This window comes from Adiantum capillus-veneris, chromosome 16, assembly GCF_014529385.1.
Source record: "Adiantum capillus-veneris isolate H3 chromosome 16, ASM1452938v2, whole genome shotgun sequence".
NCBI lineage: Eukaryota > Viridiplantae > Streptophyta > Polypodiopsida > Polypodiales > Pteridaceae > Adiantum > Adiantum capillus-veneris.
In genome coordinates, this window is record NC_140946.1 from 87,798,244 (window position 1) to 87,821,904 (window position 23,661).

The window sequence follows — 23,661 nt, forward strand, 5'->3', positions numbered from 1 at the left end:
AAAGCCATTTTTTGAAGCAATAGTTATTTTTAAGTACCCTATCTGAAATTAACATTGTAAGGGCACTTTATAGAGCTGCTCTTCCTGGTGAAGGCTTTGAAGATGGTAATCCTTCCCTCGGGAAGGGCTCGCTAGCCCACTTGGCCTTCCATTAGAAGGCTTGCAATTTTCTTGCCATGCATAGACAAGGCTACAAGCAAAGGAAGGGTTGCAAATTTTTGCATTGGTACCACTGGTCTACAAAGGCCAATGCCTTGCTTGTAAGGCTTATGTCAGCAACCTTTAGTCATCAGCCTTCGCTTTTCACTGCATCTATGCTTTTGATACGATTGTTTTGTGAGGTGATATGTAGACATAATATGATTCTGCAAAGAGCATACCCATAGCACATTAAAAGATAAAGAAGAATTAGAAGTTTGGGTCCAAGTCACATACATGCACGAGTGAGCTTCTCATTGCTCCAAATTTTGCAAAGTTTAGTTTCTTTGACAATAGAGATCTATCTTTAAGTGTCGCATATAAACAAATTTTCACCAATGATCCCCATAAAAGGACATATTTAGAGGCATTTGTGTCTACTAATAATAATGAGCTATTTAAGCTATTTGTGTCTCTTAGGTTGAGAACTAACCTTCATTTGAAGACTTTAGTTCGATCATCTTAGGTTGAGGGAGAACTAACCTTCATACGAAGACTTTGAGATGTTAATTGAGAGAACAATAATAGTATTTTCTGAACTTTTGAACTTTGAGGGGTATTTTGAGAATTTCTCAAAATTTTAGGGATAATTTGATATTTTTTTTGTATCTCTTTACATTTTCGCATACATCTAGAATATATGTATGTAGAAACATAGATTATGCATATATCTACACACGTTAAGATATTTATATGCATTACCTTTATGTGTTTTTGTACAACTTGGAGTGGAATGAAAATTCAAATTAGCTTCGAAGGGGTCACAAGAAATCATATACTCTAGAAATCAATCCCTTAAAAAATATGTTTTTTTTTTCAAAATGCAAATAAACATACCTTCCTATAGATGTAACTTTATTCACTTAAAATAAAATCCTTAGTTTGAACTCATGGGCAATAACTACATTTTTGGGGATGACCCCCACCCTCCCTTAGCCACCATCAAAAGAATGGTAAAAGGAGGAAATCGCGACAAATACTGTTTCAAAAATCTCACAAAATCTAGAAATCTAATTAAGATTTTTGGTTAGCGTCTTTGCGAGAGGAAGTCCATTCGTTGGAGAGAGAGAGAGAGAGAGAGAGAGAGTAATCATGCTCCGAAACAAAAAAAATTATGTTATTAATACAAAAAAATCAGTCACATATGTGAGTTTGGATTTATAGAGAGAGAGAGAGAGAGAGAGAGAGAGAGAGAGAGATGTGTGTGTGCATATACCTTTAGGATGGTCTGTTCATGTGTGTGTGAGAGAGAGAGAATTTTTTACCACTTACCATTTAACGATTGACTCTGGTTATGAGACGGTGAAAATCCATAGTAATGATCACTTGGAGTGGAGCTTTGGAAATCCCATAAGGGAAATCTCACTCTACCCCTAGAGAATCATGAGAGGTCAGCACAGGACTGATTTTCAACATAGGTTCTTGCTTACATAAATGTCTTATCTTCTAGGAGTGGGCCTATGAAATGTTTTAAGGAAGATAATTATAGGCAAGATAATTTTGGGTGGTGTTGTGGTTTTTTTTCCCCTTAGCTTTGCAAGGACATAAAACAAAGCTAAGGACATAAAACAAAAACTTTTTAATTAATAGACTCTTTCAAGACTTTTGATAGGAAGATTCTTTAGAGAAAGGCCACTTTATGTGGAGAACGTTTGAAGGGGAGAAAAATGTAGTCTTTTTGTTATTGCACATACATATATATATATATATATATATATATTTTAGACATAGAGAGATAGAGATATAGAGATATAGAGAAGGGAAATGACACTTGAAACCTGATGCTTTTTGAAATGATGTACACAGTGCACACAATCTCTTTTTTTTCTCTTTCTCTCTCTAAATTGTGTGTGGGGAAGATGAAATCATTCAAAATACATGCTCTCCTTTTCAGCCCCAACGTTGGAAGTTGGAACTTGCGTGCAGTACGTTTCATATAATATAGACTTTGATGTGAAGAGAGTGAAAAAGAGGCTCCTTGAGAGAGAGTCCTTGCCCTCTGTCCTACTACAAAAACAGACTGAAAATGAGATAAACGATTGTACAAAACTGGGAATTGGGGTCTTACCGTCTTAGAGAGAGAGAGAAAGAGAGCGCTCAATTTGGATTAGAGAGTTTAGCGGCTAGCCTGTGCTTTCCAAACTTCACTTGAGAGAGAGAGAGAGAGAGAGACACACACGCACACACAGTGACAGTGTTAGTATTAGTTATGACTCTTCCCATAAGAAACATTCTTTGTGTTGGAGGCTGGAAGTTGTGTACGTGTGTGCGTTGAGTTCGAGACATAGAGAGAGAGTGTACGTACGTCACACAGAAAGTGTGTTTGATTGAGGAACAATGACACCACAGTAGGGTCGTGACTCATAGACCTGTATATGTATTCCGCATAGATAAAAGTGCGCGCAGAGAGAGAAAGAGAGATAGACGTCGTTCAGAGAGAAAGTCTAGAGAGCGAGAGAGAGGAGAAGAAGAGAGAGAGAGAGACAGTGGTTCACGGGTTGAGAATGCAGTGAATATATAGAATGAGTCTCATGACTCTCATGTCGAGTTTCAACATATGTTGAAATATTTGAGAGGAGAATTTTGACGTCGTAGGGCGGGGCCGAGAGAGAGAGAGGAGGAGAGGTTGCGGATTTAATCCACGTGGCACACAATGGCATCCTTGGAAAAAAATCCAAAACTAAGATAAGGGAGCCAATTTAGAGACGTTTTGTGGAAACGTGATGTTTTTGGGAGAGATTTTGTAAATCTCATCATTTTTAATATTTACGTATTGCACGAAATTCTTCATGAAAAGGTCAATCAAATGATACCAAAACTAATATTTTTTAGATTTTAGTTGAATGTTCTATTTGAAACAATTCAACTTTTGAAACATTTTGAAGCATTAGAGACACTCGAGACCCAGTAATGGTTCACTTCTCAGCAAATCACAAAAAGCCACATAAGCAAGATTTTTGAAATATGCCAAATTTCTTGCCTCTAAATTGAAGATGGATATGTATTTAAACTGAGGGTCAAAAAATTTCGTCTCTAAACTGGCTCTCTTATCCCTAGAGGGGAGAGAGAGAGAGAGAGAGAGAGAGAGATTTTCCAGAACAATAATAAGCATGGACCGGATTCGTGTTTAGAAATCTTGAACAAGGTTAAGGCTGGAGGAGCATGTACAAAATTTGAGGCAAAAGTGGGGGTGCCATGTGTATGTATGCCCTTTGGGAGGACTCAGGAGGGAGAGAGAGAAGGGGGCATGTACTTAAGTCTTAAGATAAAGGAAATTATGGTACGAAGGGTACAAGGATGGGCGCATGTCTTCTATGTAAACTCTCTTTGTGTGGGGGTATGCGTGTTATTTTGCTTCAGATTTCTTCTTTTCTTGGGTAGGCACACACACCTCCACATGAGTATACTGTATGCGTGTGAGAGTGTGTGTTCTCTTTGGGGAATTGAGATTGGACATTCACCTAACTCCAAGCCCCAGAAAATCTATGAGCTCTGGCCTTGCACTTTGACTCCTCCCTACCATCATCATCATCATCATGTTCTTCTTTGCTGCTTCTTCTTCATCACATGCTAATAGCTCATCTTCTTTGTCCATGCTCCCCAACAGCCACCTTGTTGCTGCTGCTGCTGCTGTTGTCGCTAGGCTTGAACTTGCTGCTGTTGATGATGAAGCCTCAAAGCTCCTCTTCTTCTTCATAATACCTCCTCCTCCTTCCCTTGTTGTTGAGTGCATGTGAGCTGGCGGCCCTATCAACACAATACCAAAAGACAATTAGAGACGCGGAGAGAGAGAGAGAGCAATCTGCCAATCGCACACAACGTTCAACATGCACACATAAAATTTAAAGCTCATCCATCACCCACATTCCTAAATAAGACATGAAAATATTTGCCTCTTCACTATATACCACACACAAACTAATGAACAGTGCATGACCAGAGTGAAGGAGTCAATCCTGAGACAATCTGAGAAGCAAAACTCTCGGCTCCTCCAAGAGAAGACAACGAGACAAACAACAACGCCGAAAACTCCCATACTTAGCGATAACAACATATCAGACACCCAAAAGCCGACAACCAACCGATGAGTTCTTACCAAGATCAAAGGTGGCAGCTCCCCTGTTGGCTGGCGCTATGTCAAACCCTGCAGCTGAACACAGATCACATGTAGAGGAGTCGTTCACATTCCCAACCATGCCACCACACAGTGCCAGCTCAGTACGCATAATCTGGTTCATTCCCCCGACCTCCGCTGCGGCACCATCATGGCCCGCCACTAACATCCTGTTCATGCTTGCATCACAGCTATACCTAGAAAATACATCCATAAAGCTACCCAGTACTCCAGAGTCATTCTCTGTAGCTTTGTGGATGCTATCTCCCATTGCACTGCAATCTCTAGCATTCTTGTGAACACTGCCGCAAGCACCTCCTGGGGCACGGTTAATGGCTTGCGGCGGAGCACGCCGACACCGTCTTGCCATCAAAACATGCCAATGGTTCTTCACTGCATTGTCCGTTCGGCCTGGAAAAAGGCGAGCAATCATGGCCCACTTGTTGCCATAAACAGCATGAGCTGCTAGGAGCCGATCCTCCTCTTCCTCTGTAAAGGGCCTTCTGTTGATCCTGGGGTCCAGCTGGTTAAACCATCTGAGCCTGCAGCTCTTTCCTGTAGAGAGAAGACAAAGTTGGGTTAGCAACTACAAAAGGAATCATTTTCTCCAATTTAGTTGGAGTTGCCATAAAGTTTCAACAGTGAACGAATTGCCTTCTAGACAAGGATATGAGTACATCGATGTGCCCATGCAATGCAATAAAGCAAGCCATAAAGAGCAACTTTAGTATCAGACAAAAAAGTAGGCATCAAATACATTAGAATGTTGGAATAAAACTAGCAATTACAAGCAACTTCCTTAACTACTAAGTCAAGAAAGCATAATCAAGATGCCTGGCACTGACGACGACTAAGCGGAACGACGAATGTACAAAGACAACATTACAATTACCTGATCTTCCTTCGAGCTGCTCAGCAATGAGATTCCAATTTTGAGGACCATAGAGAGCCACAAGCTCCTTGAGCTTAGTGTCCTCCGATGGTTTCCAATGGCCTCTCGAGCAAAGCCTCAGCACACTATTGCCAGTACCTTGACCCTTGGCATTACCATTACTTCTACTTGTGATCCCCCCTCTCTCCTTCATCTCATGATCACCGCTAGCACTGTGAACATAGCCTGTGGAGCTCTCATACTCCTCATTGCTTAACAAAGTAGTGGCAGAAGTGGTGGCAACTTCGCTTACCTCTGCGTCGACGCTGGCATGATTAACAGGTGGCCCATTGGCGTAATGCTCTTTGTTGCGAAAGATAGCCTTGTTAGTTACCTCTCTATGGTCAGGCTTCTCATTATTAAGCATATTAGCAAGCCCTTCATTGCCATATATTAGCGTTCTTGCATCACAATTAATGGTGCTGTGGCTCTCTACACTGCTCATTGGGCTTTGCCCTTGATAATTCAGCTCACTAACGAGCTGGCTTGATTGCTCACTTGAGTTTGTGGAGCCGTGTGGACTTATAAGAAATTCTCTACAGCCAACATCTTGGGTTGCTCTCACTGAGTGTGAATCAAAGCGTCGATTGCCATCGTCGTTGCTGCTGCCATAAGCACGGTGGCTGTCACCGTTCAAGTGGTGTCTACCTCTTGCGAATCTCTCTTCACCATAGCTATGGTGGGTGTGAGTTTCTACAAGAGCCCTTTCACCATAGCCCCACAGAGATGACGAAGGGGAGCTGTCTCTAGGAGGAGGAGGAGAGAGCATGATGAAGAAGAAGAAGACGAGCGAGCAAGAGAGATGTATTGTGTCGCACAGACTTGAATGAGAACTAGCGAAGTATGGAAAGGGAAGGGGGGGTTTTAAGAACCGAAATGCAGGAATGGAGTAATGGTTGAAGTACTAGATGAAAAGATAGAGAGAGAGAGTGGGGAGAGAGAGTGTCTGAGAGAGTCAATGTTGGCAGAGGGGAGAAGGGGATTTTGATGAGGAGGTGGTTGACAAAGTAACCGACGAAGACGAAGCAACGCAGAGAGAGAGAGAGAGGGGGGGGGGGGAGAGCCATTGTAATTTGTGTGTGAAAGCGAGAGGGGGAGAGAGAGAGAAAAGAGAGAAGGTGGCGCTGCGTGCAGGGGTGGGCAGCGTAGTACTACGTTCTAGCTAGCGTAGCAGTATAACCGATTCATTCAATAATGCCCCAAACGAAAGATCACATTATCACTCTCTCTCTCTCTCTCTCTCTCTCTCTCTCTCTCGGCGTCGCAGGTTCCAAGTTCAACCCTTAAAGTTCACACCCCTCCCCCCTTTGACCCTGGTAAACAAGGCCCCGCAGATTTTACATCTTCCTCACAGACACTGTCACACACCATTTTTTCTTGTGCTTTTTTTTTTTTTTGGGGGGGGGGGGGGGGGGGGGTCCCACATGGAGGGAATGGCTCAAGTAGAGCACACTTCTCGAGTCAGGTTGGTGTCATACTCCCATACCCCAATTATAGCACACCCCATAGAGCTTGAGCTATATGTGCCATTAGAGGGCATTTTAGAACATGTGACGGTGCTATATTTGCATCTAGTGTCACTTCTTGAAAATGCGGAAGAAGCACTCTTTAGGTTGTGGAGGGTATCAAGATCCACCAACCAAATAGAAGAACACCTCCCATTCCAAATTTAACTGGTTGCAGCCAAAAGACAACTGTCAATATTTGGCAGTTGCCCCTACATGATTTTTCCTAAACTTATCTTCCCGCTAGCAACTCGCTCGCCGTTGAAATGGAGCATTTCTCCAGTAAGTAATAGGCCTTCCAATCATTGGAGGGCCCCTCAATATATCCATCACTAGAGGGTCTATGAGGCCATGCATCCATCTCTACACCCTCCCCAATCTTGCCATTGCACTCCACTTTAGACTCCACAATCCCACTCAGAGCTAATCTATCGATATGAACAACTGCTCATACAAAGAAGAACTTGCACCTTAAGATGATTTCCCACCTTGCCATGGAAAAGCGGACACACCTTAGGAATTGATGATGTGATAATGCAATGCACGAGTATTAATGACTTTTTTGAAATATATGTATGTACCTTATGCATGGTCACGCATGCACCAATTGTTTATTGTCTACAAAGTTGCTCAAGGTTTCACCTTGGTAAATCTCGTCATACATGTGTTCATGGTCCATTTTAAATGTCCCACATCTTAAATTCTCAAGTTTCAACCAAAAAACATACCCTGTCTCCAGCGTTGTAATCTAGCTGCTTAACAAGAAATGGAAGCAGCATTGGAGTTGCAAGGAATGGACCTATAGATTCCTATTTGTTTGGGCTTACCCCATAGCAGTCAAGCACAATACTCTTTTATGGATAATATTGCATAAAGGGGTCTGGTGTGGTAGCAAAGCTCTCAGGTTAGATATTTCTAATGGGATTTGCTCAAGATGTAGAAGACATCCCCCACCTCTTCTTCTCCTGCAAAGATAGCAAGACAATTCTAACCAAAGTTCAGATCTGTGGACTGTGCAACCTGTAACATGTAGAGACCAAAGACGTACTGCTGGGAATTGCAAAGATTTTGATACTCCTCTCTGGAATAATATTATGGTTCATTTAGCTTTCTAGGAATGCTATTACATCTTTAACTCCCATGCTAGTCATCCTCTGGTTCTTCTAATGGAGCTAAAGAAGGCCTCATAAGCACTTTGTAGAGAAATCAAATTCACAATAGATGCTGATTTGTCTATCCCTACAGTGCAAAAAAGTCTCAAATGGTCTCAATGGAAGGAAAAAGAATGCCTTGTACCACTCAGATTCAAGGCTCAGACTGAGAAATATGGTGTATATGTTATGACATCTACTGTTGGGGTGAACCTCCCCCCACCTGGGGGTCCATGTAACTGCCAAAGACCTATTGTTGGAAATTGCAAAGATTTTGATATTCCTCTCCGGAATAATATTATGGTTCATTTAGCTTTCTAGGAATGCTATTACATCTTTAACTCCCATGCTAGTCATCCTCTTGTTCTTCTAATGGAGCTAAAGAAGGCCTCATAAGCACTTTGTAGAGAAATCAAATTCCCAATAGATGCTGATTTGTCTACCCCTGCATGCAAAAAAGTCTCAAATGGTCTCAATGGAGGAAAAAGATTCCCTTTACCACTCAGAGTCAAGGCTCATATTGAAATATATGGTGTATATGTTATGACATCTACTGTTGGGGTGACCCTCCCCCAACTTGTGGGCCCATGTAACTTTTTTCCTTGATTTCTTTAATTCAAAGTTTTACCTTCTTCCCCCGGGGAAAAAAAAAAATCATTCCCCGTCTCTATTGGAGATGTTAGTAGCTCCTTCTAATGATACCCTTTGTGTGTGGTAAAGATGTCCAAAATACAATATTGTAAAATCCCTTTTGTTATGCTTACATATTTATGAGGGGAATCAAGAGGATCCCTCCTCAAAACTTGAAAAGAGCTTGCTTCTTCCCTCCTCCTCAAAATGGGAATGTCAAGCACTTTTACCCTTTGTGAATGATTGCCTATTGTTAAATGTGGAGGCAACCCCTTTAACCTTATAAGGTGGACATTTTAACTTGTAACGAATAAAAACCTAAGCTACTTAACTTGGCCTTGTTTGGCCCTCCTAATTGGACCAAAACTTGCCTAGTTATCCTTAATTACAAGTTAACAACTCACTTTCTCTTGCAAAGAATGTGTTGTACACACGGTTACATTTTGACATGCACACTTGTCCTTGAAATTTCCTAGAATTATAGTTTTTTTTGGTAGTTTAAATGCATTTTTTGCAAGACAGCTCACATTTTCGTCATTAAAAACAAGCAAAATATCCAGAAACGAGTAAAATGCTCGTAAAAACGTAACCTTGGTTGTACATTGCATGACAATGGCTAGAAAACCAATGGCAATTATTCAAAAGCCTTTTGTTGGTTACTCCTTCACTTCATTGACATTCATGAACTCTTCAATGAACTACTTACTTCAAAAGTTGGATTTGGACAAACATTCTAGCTCAAGAACATGTTTTTTGGGTGTTCAATTTCTCTCCTTTTGAGGTATGAGAGTTTTTAAAGCAAAAGCATCCTTTAATAAATGACAAAGGTGCTTTTGCACTGTGCAGTGTGATCGTTGAATCGAGTTTCCATGTTGGTTGAGTGGTGAGAGAGCAAAAAGGACTCAAAAGGCGGTTGATAGAAGCAAGTTGAGGGCCATCAAACCCCATCCAATGTGCTTATAATCACAAGAAGTTTTGGACAGATTCTCACATTATGACTTACCTCAACATCATGAGCTTCTGTGGGACGGAGGCACCGCATACCTAGCTAGGTATGATTGGGGGCAGGGGACCGCCGGCCCGATGAGAGGGCCGGTGGTTCCCTGCCCCCAATCGTACCTAGCTAGGTATGTGGTGCCTCTCGAGCAGAAGCTCATGATGTTATGCATTGTATGAAAAAAATTAGAAAAGACTCCATTTTGCTACATGAGAAAAATTCTAAATCTTCTTGTGAATTGAATGTGGGTGTGAGTTATGCAACTACAACACACATTCTATTATGCAAATGCATAGTGGACCTTGATGTGTGGAGTTGGTTTAATGAGGGAGTAATTGTGTAGTGGGAACCCACCTTAGAAGTTAGGGATGGGCGTTAGTTGTCGGGCTGCCAAACTCTTTCTCTTGCATATAGGCTAGCACACGCTCATTATTTGAACTATAAAAACTTGGTCCTCGTCTTCCTTGAAGTACCGAGTACCTAATGCCTACCCCCTTCCCTAGTGTCATGAACTGCAGAAAAGTCCAATATTTGTAACCTCCTCCACTGTAGTGTGAAACAACTCACGTTATAGATGATTTGACTTTCCCAAATCCCAAACATCTAGGCTTTCTAGTCTATTGCTATCTGTTATTGGACCCTATCTTTATTATTCAAGTATACTTTTGTGGTTTATTCTATTACATGAGCCTTCATGCTATCACTTGTTCTCACCTTCCCCAAAGTGTGAATCTAACAATAGTAAACTTTACCTTGTAACGTTGTAGCGTGCATCTACACGTGCATGCCACGTTTAACCCCCCGTTTGCTTATGCAAGCAAACTGTGTTGGTTATTCTCAACTGTGCCAAAATTGACAGACTAGGAAAACTTAGTTTTCCACCCTCGCCTTGCTGAAGAGCAACTTGTTTCACACTGGCGGCCATTAACAAAAAACTACAAAGTTGCTGATAAGTGGCGAAGGTAGAACCCGCGAATTTTCTCTAACTTACCATGCACTACAAAGTGTGAAACTAAGGGCGCCTCCACACGCAAGGGGGTTAACTATTTTGAGTTCCCCCTCCCCTCTCCACACTCTGCACCTCTTTGACGTGCAATTGCAAAATAGAGAGCAAAAGATCAGCTTAGCGTCTGCACATGCGTGATTTGACTCTGGGTTTAAGGAGAATCCTTTTCCTTTTTTCTTTCAAATCTCACATTTGTGAGAGGCTATATTAAAAGAAAGCAGTACATCAGCGCCATGCTCAACTTGACGAGCCGCCATGGACAAAAGAATTTACAAGGGTCCAATGGCTACAACAGGAGCCATCCACACAAAAACAAACAACATACATTGTCCAAGATATAGAGAAGCACACTATGTCAGGCTTTATAGGGAGCCACCCTTACATATGAAGACCTAGTAGAGCTGCCACTAGAGACGGCACCGACTGCCACTCGAATCCTCACAACCTCCGTCCAAGAGCTTCCAAACAACGCAAGACCTTCTACCAAATATCGATAGTGCCATTCGGGCAGGGCCCGAAGTCTTCACCACCAACATTTCAGAATGACACCATACAATTGACAAAGCAAGGAAGGACTTGGATGCCACCATTGTCCAGGGTGCTACCACCATCCAAGATGTCCACATTTGTATGACCATATCCAATCGAGGCCACAAAAACACCAAGCAGCTGAGAATAGACTAGCCACTTCAAAAGCCACGGTGGAACAGTTGGGAGTCACAGAAGCCAACCAACTATCACATGCACCAACACTCCAGGACTGCCACCGATAGCCACAGAATGAGACGACTTTGTCGCAAACTCCTCCATCATCCTACGAAGACCACAAGACTGCAATTGTGCATCAGTACCAAAATGCCTTCGTCGCTAGTTCCCCCACCGAAAGGAGGGACAGGAGAGCGAGCCACTCCCGACAAGTAAAACAATAAGGGAGGGGTTAAGGGCTAGGCACCCACCGTGGGGGCTATAGGGCCTCCCTTTCGAGGCGAGCCTAACCCCTCAGGCATCCACCCTTTCCCCAAAGCAAGACCCTAATCAACACCATCGCCTGGCACACTGTCCTTTTGCAAACCGCTTGTGGACCCTCAACTCGTGCACCCCTCACAGACAATAGAGGAACATTTGACAAAGCTCCCCATAACCCTAACTCTAAGAGTGCCTGGGCTTAAGGAGAATCCTAAGAGACCATGATGTGAGTGTAGAGTTTAGAAATCATCCACCATTGAGACTAAAAGCTTTCTTCATGCAAGGGATCCAAACCAGTGTAAAGAGCAAGCCAAGAAGCATAAATAGAAATTAAAAAAGTTTAATTTCAATGTTTAACTACACCGTCTCTTCATTTTAGAGTGTTTTCATTAACATCTTTCTACTCTATAATGGAGAACCGAATTCAAGAATTTCAAGGTGGCTCTACAAGCATATACATGGTGGTGGGCATCAAGAGGGAGTTGAAGAGGAACCCCCCCGCCCCCCCAGCAAAACATCCAGATGTGAGACAAGGTTGTAAGCGCCAACAGGCTATAGGGCGAGGGTTGGTGTCGGTGGGGGTCTTGATGTTGATGTTGGTGAATTATGGAAGTAACACTCACAAACACACACACCAAGCAAAGTTGTAGTGCCCTTGTGGAGGTCTTCAACTACTCTTTGTGTGTTGAACGCTCTCTCTCTCTCTCTCTCTCTCTTTGGTGATAATTAGCACCTTCCCTTAGCTAAAACGCTTGTAATTTTGCTAAAACATTTTTGAAGGACATCTCCAATACACCATCATCAAAGTGCCTACTGAATACAATTAGAGAGAGAGAGAGAGAGAGAGAGAGAGAGAGAGAGAGAGAGAGAGAGAGAGAGAGAGAGAGGAGGAGGAGGAGGAGGAGGAGGAGGAGAAGGAGGAGAAGATTAAGAATAAGAAGAAGAAAAGAATAGAAGGTTAATGTGTAGCAGCAAATGCAAGGGACCACACATATCTATTTGACAAGCCTTGAGTTCAACACCTCTTCTCAAGAGGGAAACTGAATATCCTGTCACGCTAATGATGATAGAAGGTTGTTCCTAAACATGTTGGTGTGGTCAGAATTCCCAAGTTTAGCCTCTAACACCCCCTATAGGCTCAAGGAATTCTTCTTATGAGAAGAGCAAGTTATTTTGTAATGGAAATGGCCTATGAACTTTGAGAATAGTGGAATTGAGAGAATAAGGGTGAGCATTTTTGTGAGATTACTTTGAGAACATAGAGGGTGAACTTAATTGATGGTAGCAACATGAACATAGTACTTAATTAACTTGGCATGAACAATACTTTTGCAAAAGAGAGAGAGTATTAGAGAACATGACAATAGTTGAGGACCGGAGTTACTTGGAGCCGGTCCCCCCTCCAAAAGACGTTTGTATTATAGATTCTCCCATCAACAGAGACTTGATACAATACAATCTTTGTGTTCTTTGTGACCTACGTGATGCAATAAAGATGGAAAGCTTCATGCATCAAAAGCATAACTGTTGGAATTAGGGTTGCAGAGAAACACACACAGCTTGGAGAAGAGGAAGGAAGCTCAAGGAACACAATAGAGAGTGTGTTACTTAGTGTGCAATGGAAAGATAGATAGCCCTAGAGTGATGGGCGTATATATAATGCACGGGGGAAAAAACCTCCTAAAGAGGGAAAAAATGCCCCGGCGGTCCTAGTGTGTTCACACACATCACTACCACATGTATATGGTAACAAATCCCCCCCTGGAGGATGCGGTGAACGAGAGCTGGCACATGAGTAAAGGGAAGAGCCATGCCCTGAGGACAGGATCAGTCCACAAAGGGGAGTAAGCCCAAAGCTTTGCGGAAAGCTTCAAGCTTCTCACGAGATAATGCCTTTGTGAAAAGATCTGCAAGGTTGTCCTGTGTTGGCACATAAGCCAAGCTGATATCTCCTGCTGAGAGCCTCTCCCTGACATAGTGGTAATGCACCTCAATGTGCTTTGTGCGAGCATGAAAAACTGGGTTCCTCGCAACTGCCAATGCGCTCTGACTGTCAATGTAGATATTGTTGGCAGTGTCCTGTCCAACACCCAAATTAGCCATAAGGCGTCTGAGCCATACACACTCAACCGTAGTTGTGAAGACTGCCTTGTACTCAGTCTCACAACTCGAAGTGGCCACAGTAGGTTGCTTCTTGCTCAACCATGATATACATGAACTGCCAAGCATGAAACAAAAACCACTTGTGGACACTCGCGTGTCCTAACAACCAGCCCAATCTGAGTCCGAAAAAGCATGTAAGTCTGGCGGCAATGATCCCCCCTTGGGATAAAACAAGCCAAGATGTAAAGTGCCACTAAGGTAGCGGAAAATCCTCTTGACAACTTGCCAATGCTTAGACCCTGGGCTATGCATAAATCTGCTGACCTGTGAGACTGCAAATGGAATATCTGGCCTTGTGTTGCAGACATAACTGAGGCAGCCAACAGCAGTTTGTTAAAGAGTGACATCAGCAGGATCGCCAGCATCATGTAGACTCAACTTCAAACCTGTTTCCATGGGAGTGGCAATAGGTTTGCAATCCTCAAGTCCAAACTTACATAGCAATGTCTCTATGTAACTTTTCTGACACAAGGCAATACCACCATCACACTGCTTAAACTGTATACCCAAATAATGATGCAACAGCCCCAAATCTTTCATCTTGAAAGTAGCATTCAAATCAGCCTTAAATTCAGCAATATGTCTCTCATTTGGTCCAGTGATCAGCAAATCATCAACATAAAGAACCACAATGAGAAGTACATCACCCTCACGCTTTACATACAATGTGATTTCTGTTGGACTGTTACGAAAGCCTCGTTTAACCAAATGAGTGTCAGCTTTCTCATACCAAGCACGAGGAGATTGCTTCAACCCATACAAATCCTTCTTACATCTGCACACTTTGTCCTCTTGTCCTTTTATGACAAAACCGCGAGGCTGCGTTACATAAACTTCCTCAAATATGTCACCATTCAAGAAAGCAGTAACAATGTCCGATTGATGTACATCCCAACCAAAATGAGCTGCCAATGCACATAGAAAATGTAAAGTAGTCATACGACAAGTGGGAGCAAAAGTCTCTTCATAATCTATGTCTTTTTGCTGTGCATAACCCTTTGCAACAAGTCGAGCCTTATGGCGATCGATCTCACCATCCGGCTTGCGTTTCAACTTGCAAACCCACTTCGTACCAGTGGCCTTTTTGCCAGGAGGCAAATCACATAAAGTCCATGTGTCATTTTCTATAAGTACATCATATTCTGATTGCATGGCAGCCATCCAATTTTCTGAATTCTGTGCTTCATCAAAAGATAGAGGCTCCTCAACATCATGTAAGCTAGACACAACCAAAGCATAACAATCTGATGCATAAGATGCATGAAGAGAGCCTGAACGAGTACGACTAGACAAAGGTGCATCCAATTTACTGTCACGCAAAGTGTGCACCAGCCATTTTGGCATACCTCTAGCCTGCTCATTTTCAGCCCTTTCCTCATCAAGTACATCATGTACATCTGCATCAGTAATAGGCTGATCTAAAACATTTTCAGAAACCCCCATAGGCTGTACATTTGCCTCATTGGAACTTACATTCGTATTTCCACCACTGAAAAGAGGCAACAAAGTGTCATAAATTTCCTGTGAGCTTACATTACTGTCTCTAGTACATGACAGCAAGGACTGAACAGAATCTTCCACAAACACTACATCCCGAGAAACCAGAATACGTTTTGTTTGCGGATGATACAACCTGTAACCTTTGCTTTGAGCACTATAACCAACAAAAATACATTTGACAGCCTTATCATCCAATTTTCTGCGCTGCACTTGTGGCACCAAAGCATATGCCAAACAGCCAAAAACACGCATGTGCTCAATAGAAGGCTTTCTATCATGCCATGCTTCATATGGAGTAATAGACTGCAAAGCTTTCGTAGGACACCTGTTAAGACATAAGTGGCACACATGATGGCCTCAAGCCAAAAAGAATGCGGCAAAGCTTTGACCATACATCGTGCCATTTCCGTCAGTGACCTATTTTTCCTCTCAGCAACACCATTTTGTTGAGGTGTATAAGGCACTATACATTTGTGTTTTATCCCACGACTAGCCAGAAATGCATTAAATTCATGAGACATATACTCCCCCCCTCGATCGGAACGGAGGGTACCCATAGTACATTTCGAGACATTTTCAGCCATAGCCAGAAATTGTTTGAAGCACATAAAAACTTCGGACTTCGCTTTAAGCGGAAATACCCATGCATGCCTGGAGTAATCATCAATGAAAGTCACGAAGTACAGGTAATTTCCCAAGGACGGAGTTTGCATGGGCCCGCAAACATCACTATGCACAAGCTGCAACCTGCATGTGGCCCGAACTGAACCATCCTTTGGAAATTTAGAACGCTGCATCTTACCCAAAATACAACCTTCACAAACATGTTTGACAGGTGCTTCAAGAGGCGGCAAAGAAGCAACCATATCAGATTTCTGCAAACGCAGCAAACTGGCAAAATTCAGATGACCAAAACGTGCATGCCAAAGTTTTGCATCTGAAATAGCCCTTGAATCTGCAACAACATTTGCAAAATTTTGTCCACACTTGTCATACAAAGTGAGCTTATACATCCCACGGCACAAAAGCCCAGATGCAACAATTTCATCACCAAAACTGAGATCATGAACTGTACATCTGTCATCCTGAAATTTGACTACAAGTCCAAGTCTAGCAAGTGCGGATACAGACAAGAGATTCTTCTTGATCCCAGGTACATAAAGTGCATCAACAAGTGTGAAGGAACTGCCATTAGCAGCAGTGAGCACAATCTTTCCAACTCCCTGAACTGGATAAGAGGCGTTGTTGGCACAAGTGACTGAATTCCCATGAGGGACAGACTCGAGAGAGGTAAACAATTCACGATGTGAGGTAATGTGCTTTGTAGCACCACTGTCGAAATACCACACATGTGAATCTGCAGCAACTGACAAGCATGCATCATGGACAACAGGATTGTAAGTGCACTCTACGCTAAAAGCCCATTCTGCATCGACATCAGTATTACAGTCTCCTTTTACAGAAGACTCAACAATGGCTGCATTTGTAGTGGAACCAACATTTGCACTGGAACCACCCTCTTTCTTCTTAGCCTCTTTGGCCTTCAACTTAGGACACGACTTGATCAAGTGATCATTGGCTTTACAATAATGGCAACGCATCTTCTTTTTGCCCTTATCACCAAAATTGCCAGACGAAGTGTTGCCAGCAGAAACATTAGGAACAATATTTTTGCCACTCGCAGCAGAACCATAAGAAGTGGCTGCAGTGCTGTTACCACCCTTTCTTTGAGAAGTAATAAAAGCCTGTTCAACTACACGCTGCCTAGTCCTGTTTTTTCTGGAAAGTGACTCTTGCAACAGCAATGTGCATAATGCATCAAACTTGACAACTTCAGGATTTCCTTGGGTCATAAGTCTCCAAGTACTAGCAAAAGTCTGGTAAGAATCTGGTAAGGCATCAAGAACAGTCTGCACTAGGGAACTGTCTGAAATGACTTCACCTGCAGAAATGAGTTGCTCATTGATATCCTTGACACTAGCAAGGAAAGTGTCCATATCATCTTCCTCATGCATAATCTTCGACATAAACATAAACTTCTCAAAAAGAATTAACTATCCCAAGTCTCAGTCCTAAGGCCTCAACCACCTTCGAAGGTGGAGAGAGCTAGCGGGGAATGAGGGTATGGAAGAGAAAGAAGAATCATCCATAAGAGAAAGAAATAGTTCCTCACTTATCATCACTCTTCTTGCTTAGCATAGCATAATAGCATAGTAATGAAGATGAAGAAGATGGCAAGCTTAAGCATTGAAGCATGGCTCTTGGTTGCATTTGCATTCCATAGCCAAGAGTGTTAGTGTATGCTCTCCACTTCTCAACAAGCTTGGAGAAGGAGATGGAGCTCTTGCACTTTGCAATCCACACAATAAGAGAACGTGTATGTGTGTGTGTGGGAGAGTATACCCTCCCTCTCATGCTTAGTGCGCACCTCTCTCTCTCTCTCTCTAGTAATATTTAATTATATCATTTCGGACATGTATCCTTTTTTTTCTCTTTGAGAGAAAGAACTTAATTATTTATTTTTATGCATCTAAATTCTCATTGGATCCCTTTAAAGCCTATCCAATAGGATTCAAGCACATCATGAGAGCCTATGTCTTTTATGCTTCTTAAGTCATTTGGTTTGACTTGAACACTTCAAGCACTTAGTCAATCAAGAATCAAAACCATTTATGCCCCTTGAGAGTTTATCTTTGAATTGAACAGTTCAAGAACCTTAGTCATTTTAAGCATAAAAATAAACCTCAAGCTTTGGGCAAGGTTCCCACAAACACTTTAAGCACTTTAGTTAGCAAGCCGACAAACACCTCATGCTTGGGTAGGGTTCCCACCTCAAGGTCAGTCCTAGCTTGCCTAAGGTCAAAGGACTTTTTAACACTAACTTTTGGAGGTCTTTAATGAAGCTAACCCTAAGGTCTTTAAGCTCCATTAGGTAGCATTTCTCTTTAACATACCATCTCTCATGTGGACCCCTTTGACCTTGCCCCCGCGGTGTTGAGACAGATCCATAAGCACATGTCTATATTCTAACCCTTGTTCCCGTTTATTCTCCCACATTAAATGATCAGTTTAATATGAGAAAATCATTTGGGTTGGTTAGATATTGGATTTTATGCAATTATCTCTCTCTTAAAATCATAGTCGTCCTCGACTATGAGGTAGAAGAGACAAAGTTTTAGTCATTAGTCTACATTTCTTAGCGGGTAGAGGATCCCTTTTCACCCTGCAACATCATTCTAGAATAAATGACTAGTCAATTTGGTGCTTAGGAGACGTAGCTGCCGCAAGCATGTCTGCTCTTTAGTCCATATCATACTCCCAAAGTAGAGTAACAAATTCTACTTGGTGTTTGAGTGACATAGTCATCACAAACATGATCTTAAGCATGCATACTATTTAAATTTGTGCACAAAAGAGGATTAGTTTTATAAAACAAAAACATTGTTCATTTAAAAAGCATTACATTTGCTTACTCTAGTGCAACTTTGTAAGCATTGAGAAGGTTCCTACTATCCTTAAGTTGTATTCCTTGGAGATTCCTTGCATCCATCTAGCATCTTCAAAAGGATAAATTTTGAACTTAATAAGATACCCTCGGATAATCTTACCATGCCGTAGTACCTTGTCTTCATGCCGAAGGATAGCTTCGCGTTGTAGCACCTCTTCTTGGTCTTCGATTTCTGGAGGGTCTTCAATAATTGGTTCTCTTGGTGGCTCTCCTTTGTAGGGCTTAAATTGGCTCACATGAAAAGCATTGTGTATGAGCAAATGGTTGGGCAACTTGAGTTGATAAGCCATGTCATTGATTGGCTTCAAGATTTGAAAAGGACCATAGTATTTTTTTGCTAATTTAGCATAATACTTTTGATGGCCCGTAGGATTTTTGCTCGTCGTTTGCCTCAATCGAGCCTTGAGAAACCTAAGTAAGACCCAATCATTTTCTTTGAACGTTAAGGCCCTTCTGTGCTTGTCAGTAATAGATTTTTGCCTTTGTTGAGAGATGGATATAGCCTCCTTAACCTTTTGAAAAAATTCTTGTAGGTCATGGCTATACTCATCAGCAACGAAGATCTTCCCATGTACTTTAAGTAGCAAGGGACTTTTAGGTCTTACCTCTATGATACCAAAAGGTGCTTTTCATGTAGTAGTATGGACAATATTATTGTACGCATACTCTACAAGGGGTAAGTACTTCTCCCAATGCGATCATTGATCCACTTCTGTAACATAAGTCTTTAGTAGATTGAGTATCGTAAGATTGGCTATCTCACTTTGGCCATCTGTTTGTGGGTAGTAGGCCGAAGAGAAATTCAATCTTGTACCTAGATTTTCAAAGAGACCTTTCCAGAAATTATTGGTCATTCTAGGATCTCTATTTGACAGGATGGATGTTGGTAATCCATGGTGTTTGAAAATCTGAGATATGAAGATGGTTGCCATTTGGTGTGTCTTAATAGTCTTTTTGATAGGAATAAAGTGTGCTTGCTTGCTAAACCTATTGACTATTGTCCCTATTCCCGTATTCCCATGGATAGACCTGGGTAATCCAAATATAAAATTCATGGATATACTCTCCCATGGTGAATTAGGGATTGGCAATGGCTGGAGTAATCCAAGTTTCTTCCCTCTATCATACTTAGTCTTTTGGCATACCACACATTTTGCAACATACTCTTGTATGTCCACTTTCATGGTAGGCTAATAGAAGTACGTCTCTACTCCTTGAAGAGTAGGTTGAATACCTCTATGCCCCGCATAAGGAGGAGCATGGGATTCATACAGGACTTTCTTATGAAGGAAGTGGGTAACACATAGCCTATTGCCATGGAGAAGATAAATATCCTGCAAGGTGAATGGTTCCTCTTTCTTCCCCAAAGCAAGGGCTGCCATTACATCTTTAAAGTCATGGTCAGTAGCATACTCATCTATCATAGAAGATGATCATTGTGAGTTGCTACTATAGACACCGCATTGACTTTTGGTCGTCGTGAAAGTGCATCGGCCACTTGATTGTGCTTACTAGCAATGTGAGCAATATGAAAATAAAATTGTGAAAGAAACTTTGCCCACCTCATTTGTTTGTCGAAAAGCTTGTTTTGCGTCACGAAGTACTTGAGACTTTCGTGGTCTATTCGTAAAATGAATGGAGTCCCAATAAATAGTGCTTCCATGTGTCTAGGGTATGTAGAATAAGTAAAAGCTCTTTCTCATAAATGCCCAAGACCCGTTCATCCGTATTGAGCCTTCGGCTCTCATATGCTATGGCATTCTCTTCTTGAAGCAAGACTGCTCCAAGGCAATCACCACAAGCATCATATTGGACCTCAAATGGCTTGTCAAAAGCATTTTTCTCCTTAGCAGTCCATGCATACTTAGCGTTCTTCTTTGTTAAGTCATGTAATGGTCCTGCTATTTGAGAAAATTTTGTTATGAAGTGTCTATAGTATGCACACATACCAATAAAGCTTCTTAGCTCATGTAGATTCCTTGGATTAGGCCATGCTTTTATTACCTCTAACTTTGATGGATCCATACGGATACCATCTTGAGAAATAATATGACTTAAGTATTGAATCTCTTGAAGGAAAAAATCGCTTTTCTTTTGGTTGAGAAAAAGCTTGTTCTCCCTCAATGCTTGAAAAATCACTTGGAGATGTTGCTTGTGTTCCTCCAAGGACTTGGACTAGATGATGATATCATCAAAGAACACTCCAGTGAACTTGCGACAGGGTCTAAATACTTTGTCCATCAAACGATTGAAGGTGGCTGGTGCATTGGTCAAGCCAAAAGGCATGACTAGATATTCATAAAGACCAAACGTTGTACGAAACGCGGTCTTTAGGATATCTTCATCTACTATCCTTATTTGATGATAGCCACTTTTAAGGTCAATCCTATTGAAGTAGGTAGAGCCATGTAGCTTATCAAATAGATCTTCTACCCAAGGCAAGGGAAATCTGTTTTTGATAGTGATATGGTTTAGTGCTCGATAATCCACACATGTACCATCTTTCTTTTGCACTAAAAGGACTGGAGAACAAAAGGGAGAGAATCTAGGCCTCACCATCCCTTTGTCAACCAATTCTTTGTACTTGCCTCATGATCTCCTCTTGTTGAGCTTGGGAAACTCGATAAGGAGGCTTGTTAGGCGGTGAGCTTCCTGGTAGGAACTCAATTCAATGGTCATCATCCCCTCATTTTGGAGGTAAATCCATAGGGATATGATCAATGAAAACATCTTGGAATCCATTTAGAAAAGTAGACAAGTCTAACTCTTCTTGATTCCTACCATTTTCATTTGATAAATCATTAGCATCATTAGTGGATTCTTTGGCAAAAATCATGTACGCAGAAATCGAGCTTTTCATAGACTTATCAAAAGCTGGTGAATTCACAAGTGGTATAGTATGACTAGACTGATTAGCATCTATATACATGTTCTTTCCCTTGTAGGTGAAGTAGATTCTCCTTTCAGGGAACTTCATGCTGACAGCCATGTGATCAAACCATGGCGTCCCTAGGATAGCATCCTCATGTTGGAGAGGAGAGATAAAAAAGTCTTCTTTGTTGACATAGCTTTGGACATGAAGCCTTAACTTTCAAATCAAGGGAGTAACGAAGGCTTGCTGTCCCTTGAAAATTGTGTCAGCTGTTACAATATCTCCCGTCTCAAAAGCTTGAATGCCTAACTTGGTGGCCAACTCCGTTGATATGAAGTTGTGAGTAGAGCCAAGGTCAAACAAGATGAAGGCATCATGCTCCCTTACCTTTCCCCAAGCATAGGAGAGAGATGATCCTTTGTAATGAGCATCCTCTTTTGGAGCTTCGATGGTGGAAGCCCTAGGAGTCTCATTGCGAGCATTTTTCTTAGGGCAAGAACGATAGCCATGTCCTTGCTCCCCACACTTAAAACACATATGGTCCGTGCGAAAAGCTTCAAGCTCTTCACGAGGGAGTTTGTTTTTACCTTTGTAAATTCCCTTCTCCTTTGACCTATTGCTGTTGTTGTTGTTGTAGTAAGTGCCTTGGGAAGAATTTTGGGCATTGGTTTTCTCCTTTGCATCATTTTTTTCTTTGTTTTCCATGGGTTTGACATTCTGTCTTGCCTCTTATTGGCGGGAAGCAACCATCGTGTGGTGGATTACTTCGGTGATAGAACCAAGCCTTTGGGAGTTGACATACTCGGCCATTTCTTCAGGTAATCCTGCAAAAAATTGTTGCTTTTTCTTGGTAAAGTCTATCTTTTGGAAGACAATAGCCTTGAGATGTAAATCCCAAAACTTGTCTACATATTTGTGAATAGACTCATGTGAGAGAAGCTTCAAATTGCACCATTCGGTAAGTACTTTGTCCTTTGCATCGCTTGCAAGGAATTGCTTCGTGATGGAAACTTGTAGCGTTTTCCATGTTGGGGCTTCATCGTTGCCATGAAGGCTAGCCCACCATTGATGAGCCGATTTCTGGAAGTGCATAGCTACATGGCATAGCTTGGAGGACTCCGTGAAGCCCTCGTTTCCAAAGGCCGCATCAAAGTGCTAGATGAAGGCCAATACTTTGTTGGTGGCACCAAAGATGCCATCATAGGTGAGAAAAGAGATACTCTTTCCTTCCTCTTTGAACTTCTTGAGCTTTTCTAATCTTCGCCATGTCCTTCCCTCTTGTATTCTCTAGGAGAATAGCCATAGCTTTCGTTGGGAGAGGAGGAAGGTGAAGAAGAAGGAGAAGAGAGTGACCTCTTTCTTGACCTTTTCTTCCTTTGTTTCCTCTCTTTCCTTTCGGAGTGACAAGGAGAAGTAATGTGTGTTGACCGTTTCCTCATGGGAGGAGTTGGCGATCGTCTAGACCGCCGTCTTCGTGAAGCCACATCTTCAGAGGAACTAAGGGATTCATTACTTTCTTGTTCTTTGGATTCCTCCTCTTGTATGGGAGAGAGTCTTCTTTTGGGGGTCTCATCAAGAGGCCTCCTAAGCTCTCTCTCCTCAGAGAGAGGAAGGAAAATGCCATAAGCACGAAGTTGTTGAGTAACTTCGGCTTGCAAAGCAGGGTTGCCCATAGTTTGATACAACCTAGTACCAAGATAATTGATAAACATGGGGGCATCATCATTAGCACCTTCATTTGCAAAATCAAAGTTATCAATGTTCATTCTACTCTATTGGTTATTGTCACCTATGCTTATTATACTTATGTGTTCACTTAGTGTATTCTTTGGCAATTCAAAACCTTAGTTTCTACTCCTCTTCGCCTTTGAAAATAAGCACTTAAGTATCTACAGCCACGGCTCGAATTGGTTAATTATAGAGAGTAGTGGGGTGGATCTAACATAGCAAAATTGCCGAGGGATAGCTCCTTTCGGACTTCTTATGGCTCAATAATGGTAAAGCCATAGGAAAGTCTAAAAAGACCTCATTATTAAGACCAAAGCTCCTGAGGTGTACACCATATCCCACATAGTGGACTCAACAAAATCGATAATAGATCACAGTCCCACTTACCCTAA

General features: G+C 41.9%; 1 protein-coding gene across 1 annotated transcript; it reads right to left on the bottom strand.

Moving 5' to 3' along the window:
- Positions 1 to 3,163: 3,163 nt before the first annotated feature.
- LOC147439404 (uncharacterized) lies at positions 3,164 to 6,258 on the bottom strand. The gene is made up of 3 exons (XM_086485257.1): positions 5,205 to 6,258; positions 4,295 to 4,867; positions 3,164 to 3,945 (listed from the first exon to the last, which is right to left on the bottom strand). Exons 1-3 carry the CDS (start codon positions 6,010 to 6,012, stop codon positions 3,656 to 3,658), a joined length of 1,671 nt encoding a protein of 556 aa, XP_086341383.1. The 5' UTR covers positions 6,013 to 6,258; the 3' UTR covers positions 3,164 to 3,655.
- Positions 6,259 to 23,661: the final 17,403 nt, after the last annotated feature.

Coding starts and splice junctions, on each gene's coding strand:
- LOC147439404 (XM_086485257.1), bottom strand. CDS start 6,012: ATGCTCTCTCCTCCTCCTCCTAGAGACAGCTCCCCTTCGTCATCTCTG. Junction 4,868..5,204: donor GCAGCTCGAAGGAAGATCAG/GTAATTGTAATG, acceptor TTCTCTCTACAG/GAAAGAGCTGCAGGCTCAGA. Junction 3,946..4,294: donor AGCTGCCACCTTTGATCTTG/GTAAGAACTCAT, acceptor TTGTGTTGATAG/GGCCGCCAGCTCACATGCAC.